Here is a 14,346-nt window from a genome sequence, read left to right on the forward strand (position 1 = left end):
CGAGACTGAGGTATGTTGCAGGGAAGTGACTCGCCCAAGGTCACCCCACAGGACAGTCAAGCCAGGGATGGAACCCAGGTCTCCTGAGTCCCAGGCCTGAGTGCTATCCACCAGGCACAGGAGTGGGACAGAGTGAGGGAAGTGGCACCTCTTCTGGGGCTGAACAAAGCACTTGGCTCTACGTCTCCCCCTACCATCAGTACCCAGCTCTCTAACCTACCATCCCTTCCATTCCATTGTCAGCGATGGACGTGTTTGTACCGTATGTTATACCCCCACTGGGGTGAAACTACCTAATTTGGAGACCAAGCAATGGATTATCTCATGCTTTGCAATTCTGGGTACCACCCAGCCCAGGAAATCTGCAGGGGAGGTAGGTAAGGCAGTTCCATCTCAGCCATTATTAAATTTAAGTACAGGAAAGAAATGATACATTTCTTGGAATAATCTAATTTGCAGGAGAATATCTGGCCTAAGGCTGTCCAATTAGCCTGCTAAACAATAACAGTAGCCTGTAACTTAGTTACAGCCTTCGCATTCAAGTGTGTGCTAGACGCCGTCTGCAGCAATATGATGTAGAGGGGAAGGAGGGAGACATGAGTCATTTTTAAAGCACACAGACCCATGTTTGCAAACATGCAGCACACAACGGTGCGCACCGGACACAGATGTGCAAGTCATGGATGCAAGGCATGCAAACTGAGATTGCATGCTCACTTGTAAATTCCTGTCTGACTTGGGCATATGCATGGGGGACTTTCATGCCTAAATCAGGCATAAGCAGTAACACAGAGCTGGTTTACTTACTGCAAATTTGAGACCAGTCAGGTCTGTATCAGTCTCCTGCAGCCAGTCATAGAAATCCTGGGCATTGTCCGTGGGATCACCCTCTCCGTATGTAGCCATGCAGAACACGGCCAAGGAATTGTCAATCTCAGAGAGGCGGCTCAGATCAGACTAGAAACAAGGCCAGAGAGATTAAGTTCCTTACATTATGTAGCACTTTTCATCTTCGAGGATCCCAAAGCAATTATTGTGAACGTTATTTCGGGGGGGGGAAGAGGTTTCACATCACCACCATTAAAATGCAACCGCCTCTGGTGTGCAACGTGGCAATTGTTTGGAGTTGCTTCGCATTGTTAACCAACAGGACTGCGGCTAGGACACTGCGGTTAACACTCGTACTCTGCAGGAAAGCACCAAGAAATATTCTGAACAGGCTACAAGTGGTCAGGCCAAATGTTTAATCGAAGAGATGGCACCTCAGAACCCTTCAGGTTGCCTGGCGACAGATTCCCAGGGTAAAGGTGACCTATCAAGTCACCAGAACCGAGGTGTTCTCTGTGATATGGAGGTGGTGGAACATCTGCACTGGCTCTGGCCCCAATGGAGAGATTTCTCTCACCCACTGGTTCTCAGAGTATGGGGTCCAATTCCTCTTCGTTGTGAAGTTGCTCTCTGACTCAGATCCCAGAGCAAGGTGGCCTCCCACCCCGCCAGCCCTCAGAAGAGGGGTTCTGGCTCACTTCACTTTGTAGGCAGCTAGTATTTTCTTTACTCGTCAGTAGCACATCTGACTGTCATGCCGAGGTCACAGAGGTCTCAGTTCAGCAGGCTGAGGTTAGCTAATGGAGGAACACGGACCAGAGCGGGCAAGCTCTCCAGAAGCGGCTGGCTCATTCTTTCCAAACGGCCCACACCAGCTTCCTGCTTGTTCCCACCCTTTTGCTGCCCAGCATGATATGCCCTCTTCAGCTCCTGCCTTCGGCACAATCAAGCCAAGCAGCTGCTTGAAGCCCCAGAGCACACTCAAGCTCTGCAGCTCACAGCCCTGCCCCATTCCCCCTTCAGTCCCACTGCCAGAAGGGGAGAAATCCATTGGCCCAATCTCTCCTTCCATCAGACGGGAAGGTCTGGCTCTTTGGGAGAGCCTAAAAATGGTTGGTTCAGTTCACGATTACTCCCCTTTTTGGAATAACCCTGTAAAGAAGGTAAGAAGGTGGTAACCCCTCCTCGTTCCCATAGCAAGCAGCATATAACTGTCCAGCGGCTAAGGCCCTTGATTTTGGTAGCACTAAATGGTTCAAGGACACATTCCTCATCTCTCTGTGCCGTATCTTACTGGGCCCACAGTTACTTAATAATGGCTGCAAGCAGCCAATGCTAACAGCTCATCCCCTTCTTTGTTAATTAATAACATATCCCTCCAGCGTGCCCAGCATCAGAGCTGGTCGCAGGCACCACTTATGTACTCTTTGCACGCATGGAATTCGATAATGGAGTAAAGATGCTGTATGCAGCGAAGTTTAACTTACCAAATCATACTCCTCCGGGTCCGCTGACATGCCCCGCATGCCATAACGATGGGCATCTTTGGACAGGCGGTTGGCAAACTCCTCTGCTGTACCAGTCTGGGAACCATAAAACACCACGATGTTCCGCCCCTGGAAAGACAGAGACCCAATTACACACGAGTTGCTAATTTGGCCAGTCACTGGAGTTCAGGGGAGAGGAGGGTGTTGTCATGGTTAAAGGAAAGGACCGGGAGTCAGGAGTCCTGGATTCTATTCCTGGCTCTGACACAAACTTGGGCAAAATCACATCTCTGAGCTTCTGTGTAATACCTACACACTGGGACTGGAAGGCTAAACTACTGCTCGTATAGTGCTTTGAGATCCACCATGGAAACCTGCTAAAATGTGACACGTGATTATTCTGTGGAGGGGGTTGGGGGAGCGATGAACAGTGTGTGATTGGAGGACAGCTCCTTCGAGTAGGAACTCCTTGGAGAAGGAACTGGTCATTCTGAAGCATTTGGGAAGTGCCTAGCATGTCGTGGGTGCTACCATAAATAATGATCAGCCAGGGAGTTTAAGGACTTCCACCATTTTCCTCCTGACCCCAACCTCACATTACACTTCCCTTTGCTGCCGAGTCCTCACCCGAATTACCTCTCTTCAAAGAGGCAGATTTCATCTGCCTAGTACAAAAGGATATCTGCAGAGTGCTCTAGAAACAGCCCTGATCTCCCCCCACTCTGCCCCAACACACACCCCCGTTTTATTTAATTTTACTGGCCTTCCAGAACTCAGCTACTGCACAAAGATGCTCATTAGTAGCAGGACCGAATCCATCTCCCAGCAGCTCCCTGCTGATGCTAGCTAGACAGCTCAGTTGCTAAGTGGCTCCTGCTTCTTTAGTGCTGGAGGGGTCCAGGACCTCACACGAGAAGCTGCCCGCCCGCCCGCCGCCAGAGTGCCATGAACAGTGACAGGAATTGGAAAGGAAGGGAAGGAAGAGGCCCTCCACGCCGGCTGAACAGGAAGACCCTGCTCCTTCCACAGCCTCAGAAAGGAGAAAGAAAAACTTACCGTTTTCTTCATCTTCTCAACAAAGCTGCTCTCCCTCACCGAGGATGTTCTGAAAGACAGCAAAGGCCTCCCTTTCAATGGATGTGTAATCTGAAGAGAGGCGGAATGGGGCAATCGGAGAGCCTGGAGCAGGTCGGGGAGGAGCCGAGGGGATTGCTACACATGGCTAGGGAAGAGACCTGCTTCATAGAGGCGGGATAAGGCTACAGAGGAGAGCAGCCTGGTGAACATGTCCCGCTGCCATTCACAAGGGCCCAGGTGCATTGACAACCCTGAGATCCTACTTACATGGAACTTACATGAGTCTTCACAAGTCCAGAGAGATGAGATCAGCCCACTCCAACAGCACTAGCAGTTGGACGATCCACAAAATGACGTGCAGGGGAGACCAATGGGTGGGGAAGGAAGGGGAGGGGAAAGTCAGCCCCAAAAGGAATGGGCAGTAACTTACACTCACACATGCACACCTGTTTCCCCTCTCCTAAGCTCCCCACCCTGAAATGCAGACAAGACTCAGGATTACAAAGATCTATTGAGCTAGCGGCATGCTATACACATGAACCTTCTTCTCCCCGGTGCCTCCCCCAGACTGGGGAACACTGAGCTATGGATTGAAACTTATGTTGGAAGCATAAACCTCTTCATGGTGGTAGGGCCTGACTACTTCTGTTCCCTCCTTCATCTTCACAAGCTACCGTCACTGGGAACCAAGAACACACAGTGAACAGCGACGCTCCCTCTCTCCCAGACACGGTTCTTGGTTTAATTGCCCTAGCCACCGAGATTATATCACTGCTTTATGAATCCAGGGGTACACCCTCACCTTGAGCAGTGGTGCTTCAGCTTTGGCCACGAGAGACAGACAGACAAGGACAGCAGAAATAATCAGTCACTGGGGTTGGGGCGCCCATGGGAGTCAGGTGCCTAACTCACTTTGGCACTTTTAAAAATCCCTCTAGGCGCTTATCTGTGTCTTCAAGCACCTAAATCCCTTTGTAAATCTAGCCCAAGGACTATTTAATCTAGCAAGCAGAGCTCTGATAGACATCTGCAAACACAGCAAGTTGCACTGAGATGCTCAATCAAATGCTATTATTTAACCAGTCCCAGAAGGCGCTCAATGAAGTTATGCAAAGGAAACACTCGAAATGTTTTTATGCAACATTAACCACTGAACTCACTACAGCAGGAAGAAAGAGCTCGAGTGGAGGAAGAACAATTCTTCATCTATATGAATAAAAGCAGCATCTGCTCTTAAGCTAGCTAGGATACAAACTACAAGGGGCTGCTACTCCTCATGCTTCTAAGTCCAGAGCCACGCTACCAACGTTGGATGGCCTAGCTAGATCAGTCAGAGATGTGCTGGGGAGACATCCCTGACCGACACAGCTGTGCTGGGCAAACCCCGCAGAGCAGACACAGTTCTATCAATCACACTGGGCTTTTGCTAGCATAGCCTGCTTCACTCAGCAAGGATGGGGGCCTGGGATCAGCGCAATTTTGCTGGGATAAGCTGTGTCCACACTACAAGTGCTTTGCCAGTATAGCGGTACCAGCAAAGCGCTCCTAATCTAGACCTGGACTGAGTAAAAACTGATCCCCAGTCTGGGATAGGGAATAAACCCTCCTTCTCCCACCAGCGCTGCAGCGTTGGCCGGCAGGCAATGACCACTGCTGGAGACATGCTACCAGACTAGCTGTGCAATTATTCTCTTCTGGTTTGGCAGTCCCTACGTTCAGGAAGCCTCAAGGACCCCGGCTGGTCAGTCACAGGGCTTCTTCATCTCAAAATCCAGCCAACAAGCTGCTCGCTATTGCGAACAGACGTTCCAGTTTGCACAGCTCCCCGGAACTCCCTCCCCGTCTCAGGCAAACTTCAATGTGACGTAAGCTCGAAACCTGGCGACTCAACACCGGCCTCCAATTCAGATGGATTTCCACCCGAGTCCCTTCAAACGTCCTTTCCCATCTCTTGACTGAAATGATCCGTTCTGAGATTCATTATCCGACGGGATTCTCATGACTGCCCCGCACTGATATCCCCTTCCTGGCGCTGTCCATGGGGCAGGGCTGAGGAAAATGCAGGGCAAGAGAAGAGAAGGATGAAGTTCTTGCCTCTCTCCGGGGCAGTAAAGGGATGCTCTTCCATCAGTTTAGCCTTAGAGCAAAGTAGGTTTTAAACACAACATCTGACTCAGAAGGCAGGCACATCAGCCCATAGGCGCAGCTGCTCCTCATTACAAAGCTTCTAGGCCAAGCCTAGATGGATGTGCAGGAACACGGCTGCTCTGCTCACAGAATGAACCAGCACCACAAGCCTCCAGGGGTATGTCTACGTCGTGATCAAAAACCCCACAGCACCGAGTGTCAGAGCCTGGGCCAGATGATTTCAGCTCGCAGAGCCGAACGACTACAGTGCAATTTTATAGTCTTGCAGCCAAGCCCAAATCAGCTGACCCAAGCCAGCTGCGGGTCTTTCGACACACCCTAAGAACCAAACACCTGGAGACCTCTGATTAGAGCTACCAAAAAAACCCCTTGCAAGCAGGCTGCTGCCATCTGAGGGCTAAAGTCTCCTCTCAGGCCTTGTCTACACAGGGATTTCAGCCACTGATGCAGGCCCCTGGTATAGACACAATTTATACTAGCATAGTGCAGTGTGTATCAGTGCAGCTTGCTCCTCTTTGAAACAGGGACAAACTGCCCCAGTCCGAATAGTTTGTACACTAGGGACATTAGTGGCTAGAAAGGCAATATAAACAAGGGCTCAGTCACACCAGTGCAACCGCACTGGCCTCACAAGGGTGACACTGGTGTAAGCGACCCAGATGACTCTGGAAGTGAACGGAAATAAACGATATGGGAACGCGATCCGGTCCCAGGAACCCCAGGAGAGACGGTGGCTTTCTAGCTATAGTCATATTAGACACTGGGGTCTTTTCCCAGACAGCAGGACGAGTGCCAGCCGACTGCTCACTCATTCATCGCATGTGGCTTTCGCCGCACGCAGGAAGCGAGGAACATGGGACGCGTTCCCATTTCCCTTTCACAGTGGAAGAATGCGAGGCTGGGTCTCCCGTGGGAAGAGAGGAGCCTCTGGGCAAAAACAAGAGGCTTTGGCTTCTGACCGTGTGAGAATGTGCAGAGCACGCTAACAGTTTCCTAACCCGCACGGCCCCGCGGGAAGAATCCCAGAGAATGTGTCTAAAGCTCTCTTTGCGCTGGGGATGTGCTCAAATACATCTCTCTCCAGGCCTCCTCTCCCCACCCCAAAATAATGACTGCTACAGCTCCCCTCATTAGGCTCTGACTGGACCCGGTTCTCTTTGCACGAAATAAGTCCCTTGCAGCTACAGGTTAAGTGTCAGGGGAGAGAGAACTGTGCAAGGAGGTCTAAGCCATTAGAAGAAACTAGCATCAGACAATGATTGGATCCACGGAGACATTGTAACGTACACAGCAGCTGTACTAAACCAATTTTAAGGGAAAGCCATCAGGGGATTAGGTTGTTAGAAGCTGTTACACAACTTAAGACCAAAAGAAAATATGTTTCCATACACAGTATGAAGATTGTGTCTCTTATTTAGACACACACTCATCTAGCGTTTAGCTACTGTGGTGATGGGCGCTCCATAAACACCAAACAAATTAAAGACAACAGGTTTTGGTCTTTACAACCCACTGCAGCACCCTGATAGAGCAGGAGAACCTGAATGTGAAAATGAACAGAAACTGATGATAAAAGCCATACCACAAGTCTATTTTCATTGCCCCAAAAGGAGAGAGAACCAAAACAGTAAACCTAAGGAGTGAAAAGTACCATCAATATGTACAATGCTCTTTTATTTCTAATAGTCTATGGTATGGTTTGTACCACAAGCGAGAAACCAGGCAGAGAGAGGGGGTGTTAACTCGGTTTAACCTACAGCTTTAAGATATACAACTACAGACTATGCTTCTCTCGCTCTTCCTCCCAACATCCAAAAATGCAGAGAACCTCCCTGCGACTCTGTCTCTGGTTTGAGTTTAAAGCCAACAGTTCAAAAGAGAGAACCGCCAACGCAGCCTGATGGTCTGGAAGTCTCCAGATCGTAACCATCCACATCCCGTCAGAAAGCGCCCAAGGCAGCAGCCTCCCAGCAGAGCAGTCTTGTTTAGTCACCAATTTGCAAGCTGGCGCTAGGCATAAGCAGATTAAGCAACTGCTTAGGCCTGGATCAGCTCAAGGGGTCCCCCTATTATTGGCATGTATTGTGTGGGGGGGCCCCCAAAATATTCCTCCTTAGGACCCCCAATGGCACTAACTTGTATGTATTTTTCAGCACAAGATCCTAGGTCCAGATGTCGCTCTGAGTCAGAAAAAGACAGGAACTGCCTTTTACACCCTCCGCCCCGCTGGACAGAGAGCAAGCGATCTCTTGTACTTCTCTGCCCGAGTAGCATGCCTTAGGCAGAACCTCCTTTCCCCTTCTCTTCCTGCCCTCAGAGTTCAGCAGGGATCATTATACAATTACATGCAGCTCTTAAGAGAGACGCGGTCCTGGGAATAAGATCTACAGTTTGCTTGATCAGGAAGATTGACTCACCTCCCCCGAGTCAGGTCCTCTTGCGGGACCGAGTACACACATCCCATGGTTAGGGCGGAAAAAAGGCAAACGAAAAGAATCCCACAGCTTTTGTATCCGTCAGAGAAGGGAGAGATTTTAACTTAGCTGTTGAAAAATGTGCACGCAGGCCTTTCCATTCTGCACCGCTCGGAGCTTAAAGCCAAATCGGCAGTTTCCTTTTGTTACGGAGAACGGAGCCTGCACGCCAAGTCCCTGCACAGGCCATGGTCGGAGCAGTTCAGTTCGCTAGGGTTCTCGCCGGACGCTTTGGAAGTTACCAAGAAGATCCACACAACCCTGAGAAACTGCAACATCTGGCAACAGTGGCAGAAAGGAATTAGGAGTCGAGAATGAAACCTCCCATGATTCTCTGCAGCACACTCCCCCCCCCCCCCCCCGCAACTTCCCTTCTTCTGTATGGAAGGGGGGGATAAAACTCCCTCCCATGTACCCTTGTTACCTCAGCAACAGTTTATATCATAGCCGCTTTTCTCATTTTTTTTAAAAAAGGAAACCATGTAGGTTGAATGAAGCGATTCCAGACACCAGAGAGGCAGTGCTGAATGTTACTATGGTAGTGCCATCCATTAGGAAGAAAGGCTGTATTGATCATAGCGAGTTTGTTCCCTTTGGGGTCATATTAAATTAAATTAGAGATGGTCTCGCTCTCTCGCTCTCTCTCACCCCCCACCCCCAATAAGTTAACTAATCAAGCTAAGAAACTGGAACCACTCCTAAAACCAGGAAGCCCTTTAAATACAGGGAATGAATCTTGCTAACATTTAAGGATACAGATAAGCCAGTTTCCGTCCCAAATAATGCTGCAGGACAGATGGAAAATAATTACATACCATCTAACATGTCTCAACGTATTCTCTGTCTCACAAATACCACAGCAGAGAAATGCACTGGGGCCTGGTGAGAAATCTAAGATCACGAAAAATCCATATGCTGCCTTGCAAAGAACTAGGTCCCCAAAAATTCCACCCAAAGGCAAGCTGCATACTCACTGGTCCCTGAGCCCATGGAGATCAAAGGGACATTCCTCTCTAATGACATCTGCAGAGCAGGCGCTCGAAGATTGCTACCCTAACGGTTTCAATTAAGTCTTTGAATGGTCAAAATGCAAGCACACTTCTCTAGGTTTCAATGCGCTAGCTGCCATGAACGGCCAACTATACTGTGCGTTTATACACAGTCTTTTGTACAAAGGTCTCAAGCATTTTACAGACATTAAGCCTCACATCCCATCCTGTGAGGAAATTCCCTCCATTCTGCAGAGGGAAAGCCGAGGCGTAGAGGAGTCAAGTGACTTGCCCAAGTCAAAAGAGAAAGTCAGCGAGTGAGCGTTGGAGTCCTGATTTCTATTTCTGTGCCCCAGCCGTGACAGAATGCGGCCATTCCTACCGCGGCACATCGCATGCATTGCTGGACGCTCTCCATCCAATTCAGACTGTCCAGAACAGGATCTTTGGCTCAAGCACTGTTTCCCTAGTGATCATAATAATCTCAACAGCCGCATTTGGGGTCAGAAACACAGTAGTAGACTCCCACCACACATGATACAAGGAACCATCACATCCTGTTCTGCGTGATCACAATCAAGAGAACACTTTCTGTCTAACAAAGTGCAATCTAAACATCCCAGCAGCAGCTCATACTAACTAAATCCTTCTGGGAAGTAACAGTGCACGGACACCTCCTGTCTCCCTCCCAACTCCTGGTTCCACTGCTCAGTTTGTTTTGCATGGAGATCTGGGCAGGCTGCAACCTCTAGCCCAATGCAATTATGGAAGAGTCTTGATTTGCAGCATTTTTTTCCAGCAGGGCATCTAGGAATTATCCCCTTTGAAATCTGGATAACTACTCAAATTCTTCACTTACTGACAGCTACATCTCAATTTGGGATTTAATCCACCTCTCAAGTAGTAGCATTTTCATATCCAATACGTCTTTTGGACTAATTTATCAATAGCTCCCTCCTTTCACGGGCAGAGGTGAGGTCTTTTTATCTGGCCTCGTCCATCCATCGTGGCAACCGATTAAATTCCATCCCATGAGTTTAGGCTACACACTAAATTGCTCCATAATCAGCACAGACAGACGCTGCAACAACAGAGAGCCAGCAACCTAACTCAACGCTTACTGCCCTGACACACCCAGTGGATGCTGAGCAAATAGCTAATACCCATGAAGACGACAAGCAACTGATTTTTCTTCTCTTCAAATGGACACAGTCAGGAGCGCCGCCCTAGGCAGCAGAAGGTCCTGCCCCGAAATGCCGCCCCCCCGAGGCGGCGGAAGGTCCTGCCGCCGAAATACCACCACGGTCACCGCCCCCCAAATTGTAGCGCCCTAGGTGACTGCCTAGGTCGCCTAATGGATTGCGCCGGCCCTGGACACAACCCTGTTGCAAACATCTAGCAGCAGTGAAGGGTTATATTAGTCAGTGACGTGAATCAAAGCATAGTGAAGAAATCTACCAAATGTAATGTGCCACATTGATTTTCATGACTTTAAAAAACAAAAGCACGGCACTGCTGTAGTTACAGATTGAACTGAGAGAGGCAGGAAACAAACGGCAACTTTATACCGTGATAGGGACAAACATGCCCACAACAGTCTGAGGAGTGGTATTAAGACAATGCAACCTGGGAAGCCTTCTGCCAGCCATGACATCTGCCACCACCAGGGGGAGATGACGGAGCCTCTTTGAGCCAGAGGAGAGGAAGGAAAATCCCAGCACTGAATAAACCCAACACACTGTAACGATAGAGGTCTGGACTTAAGTCATTGGTAGCCTCAGCCAAGAGCCAACTGCCCCTGTGGGCCTGATTCTCAGAGGCGCTGAGCAATTGCAGCTTGCGCTGAAATCCAAGTGAGTTGAGGGTGCTGAGTATTTACTAGGATCGAAGTCCTGCCTGGTTAATATACCCAGCTGAGAATGGCTGACTAGTCACTCCATTATCAGGGTCAGGGTAAGCCATCAAGAGGGCTACGCTAGCCAGAGCTAGTAGTAACGGATAGACTCATTCTGCAATGAACTGATTTTGCATATTTATCAAGTAGGAAACCCTTGATCATCAAGTAGAGGATGGGAGGGAAGTAAATCCCCAGATAAAATTTCCCTCCAGAGTCCAACTATCCTAAAAATGTAGCTACAACCAGTCACAGGGCCCCAATCCAGCTGCAGCCGCTAGTTGTGCCTTTGGTGGCAGGCACACAGCTTCTGGGGCCACTGGCTTACGGCTTGGGAAACTAGTAAAACCATCCGGGCAACTTGCTAACATGACTTATGAAGCCTCAGCCAGTCACTGCAGCAGAGCCCACTCTGGATTGCATGGGAAGAAGCCACTTCAAGGCTCAGTTCCCAGCCCCCTTTACACCACACCCGTTACAGAACAACCTTGCGAGCTGCATTCATTCAGCTGCTGGAAACGGGCAATGTCCCAGTGGGCAGGAGATGTTCACACTTCAAGGGAAAACAGGAGGTACTGCTCTTCCACAGCTCCTAATGACCCCGCCGTGGAGCACCAGTGCAGTCACACAAGGACGACAGCGTGGTGTGAACGGTGCAAAACCGCTAGAACTAGAATAAGTGAAAACCCCATGAACCGATTCCCACTGGCCCCAAATCTCTAGCTACATTCTGAGCTAAATGCCCGTACGCCTTGCTCAGGTTTAGCGGGGAAAAGAACGGAATGTGTGTGGCTGGATGCTTCCACCATACAAAGCAGCCCAGACAGACCTGGTGTTCAGTGCAGAATGGATGACGTGTTCTGCTGGGGGAGACAGAAGGGGTGCTAGGACATGAGCTCCTCTCAGCTCAGAGACGGTCCTGATGAGATCTGGAGCCTGATTCTCCCCAGCCTTGCAACTAGTGTAGTCACGGACACCTGTGCAAAGTGAGTGTGAAAAGCTGCCACCCAGACAGCAGTAAATGATGACACAAGGCACAGGACGGGGTGAGGGTGGGGGGGAAAAATCAGGCCCTACAAGATGGCCAGCGGCTCTCAGCCCCAGAAAAGAGTTGGCCAACATCACAAAAATAAAGAAAAGAGCCTCGCAATGCCAGCAGTCTCTGCTTATGGGCAGGACCGAAGCTCAGGACAGAGACTCGCTGCACTAACCACCTGCCCCAATAAGTGATTCACTCCTTCACTTTCATAAACACCAAATCATCTTCTCCAAACAAAAATATAAAACTAGGGGCAACAAGTCTCTTGCAGATAAAAGGGAGGAGCGGGGGACTTTGGGATGCTCCTTCCAGCCAAGGGGCCATGGTCTTACAGTTAAAGCCTTAATACAGGGCCAAGCTATCTGAGAGTCCATCACTGCCCTATGTCTTACTGCAGTGCCTGAGATGAATCAGGTTAATACTGCCAGCCATCCCATGATATGCAACAGAGGATGGGAGACAGGGGTTTCTCCTATGACCCTGGCATGCCCTCTTCCTTCAGTGCACATCAAATGGGAAGTGCCGGAGACTCTGTGAAGTCCTTTAGGGATGTTGCTAATTGCCACTGATTTTACATGGAAGATGGTCACATATTGGACAGGCAGGAGCAAACAGCCCAAAGCGAGCTAGATGAATCTCAGTGTTCCTCTATGGCATGTTTCTCTGCAAGGCGCAAGACCGTCTCCTTTGAAGCTGTGTGCGATTCGCATTCACGAGAGCTGTCCCTGGGAGTTTTAGCAGATGAGGAGACAGGAATCTAATTCAGCGTCCCAGTTTGAGTTCCCTGGCTACTCCAGCTCCCATCATGATAGATCACTTCTTATTAAACTCCCCAGAGATGAAGGCTGGAGCAGATAAATACACCAATGGTGACCAGATAGCAACTGTGAAAAATCAGGCCGGGGTGGGGCTGTGGGGGTGTAATAGGGGCCTATATAAGACAAAGCCCCAAATATCAGGCCTGTCCCTAAAAAAAGGGGACATCCGGTCACCCTAAATTCACAATGAAGTCCATTGGTGGGGGGAGGCATGCTTGAATGGTCCAAGGAAACTCACAGGTTAGGACTGAAGTTAGGACAGATGACAATTAGTGAATAACGACCATGCATAATACCAGCTGCTTCTCTCTCTCTTACTTAACACACACACTCACACCCCTCTTTGCCCCATACAGTGACTTCACTGCAAGATGCTTGAGAACAATGTGGGTTCCTCCCTTTAAACTTCTAGCCAGGGAGCGAACTTCCCTCTTTCCGGCGAGATCCATTTTCCTACGGTTTAGGTTACTAAGCCATGCTGTTTCCTCTCTGTTAGCGTGTGACATTTCGCCTCAGGGATTTCACAATCCACCTCACTCCCGGCCTCTCTTCTGAGCAGAGACTCAGGGCTTGTCTACACTGCTGCAATGGAGTGCTGCACTGTAACTCCCCAGTGCAGCTGCTGCGGGCACAAACTGAAAGGTTTCTAATCCATGTTACCATCCTCCTCCTCATTCACGTAATCCTGTCTGACAACTAGGAACCTTTCAGTTCATGCCCACAGCATCCACACGGGGGAGTTACAGCCCAGCAAGTGCAGGGCACAGCCTCAGTTATGCCGAACACCGGGGCGAGATTAAAGCAGTGGCCGAACAGAGACTACCATGAAAGCTCGTGCACTCATTTTCAACCTTGGATCCACTGCCGACATCCCGAGACAGGGTCCGGAGAGGCATTCCGCACCCAGGCTGAAGCACCCTGTGCTGCATGCCCCAAGCGGTAAGGCTCGGAAGGTGGATGCAGGGCAGCCTCCATCTCGGTCTTTCTTCGTTTGAGGTTGAAAGTCCCTGCAAATATGGCAGCGGTCCCTAATGTGACCCTTGCTGAGACGCTTTAGGCAGGTGGAATGAGGGTAACTTACCGGCACAGATCTTTTGCAGCCGGCACAAGGCTTAAACACTGGAGACCGCGGCATACCCTAGTATTGGGGGTCTGCGCCCGGTACAAAAGGGGAACCGATGCACCAATAAAACAATCCAAACAACAAATGAGACGTACATTAATCTAAACCACTAACAAGTGCCAACTATTTCTAGTAAAGCTGAGAGATTCCCCAGAAGGGGATAAACTTGCAGAAGCAAGCCAACGCACGCCGATTACCGATCGCAGGCAGCAAGAAAGAACGGAGGCGGTCAGGGCAGCTCCGCCCTTTCTACCATCATGCCACAGTACGAGGCAACAGAGGCCGCATGTGCGGCCCCAACCGGTAACGTTAAGAGGAAAATCCCTGATCCTGGGGCACTGGGCACGCACAGACCTGAAGGGGACTGGACATGTGCACTCAAAGAACTCTGAATTTCTTAGCTTTTGTGGGTTTGACCCCTTGATTTTAAGGTGGCACTAATGAAGCTGGGCTTTGTTTATAAAGGAGA

General features: G+C 49.8%; 1 protein-coding gene across 5 annotated transcripts in view; it reads right to left on the reverse strand.

Moving 5' to 3' along the window:
• Positions 1–14,346, reverse strand: part of LOC101935324 (NADPH--cytochrome P450 reductase) — a 59,094-nt gene that overhangs the window by 19,697 nt on the left and 25,051 nt on the right. For 4 of the 5 annotated variants that reach the window (XM_024103479.3, XM_024103478.3, XM_042857729.2 and 1 more), the window contains 3 exons: positions 3,372–3,420; positions 2,316–2,444; positions 808–957 (listed from right to left, as the gene is read on the reverse strand). In XM_024103479.3, coding sequence (XP_023959247.2) covers positions 808–957; positions 2,316–2,444; positions 3,372–3,420 — 328 coding nt within the window. Of the gene's footprint in view, positions 1–807; positions 958–2,315; positions 2,445–3,371; positions 3,421–7,957; positions 8,296–14,346 lie in introns of those variants that run through there. The other variant, XM_005284452.5, reaches the window with a different exon arrangement.

This window comes from Chrysemys picta, chromosome 19 (genome assembly GCF_011386835.1).
Source record: "Chrysemys picta bellii isolate R12L10 chromosome 19, ASM1138683v2, whole genome shotgun sequence".
In the NCBI taxonomy this organism is placed as follows: domain Eukaryota; kingdom Metazoa; phylum Chordata; order Testudines; family Emydidae; genus Chrysemys; species Chrysemys picta.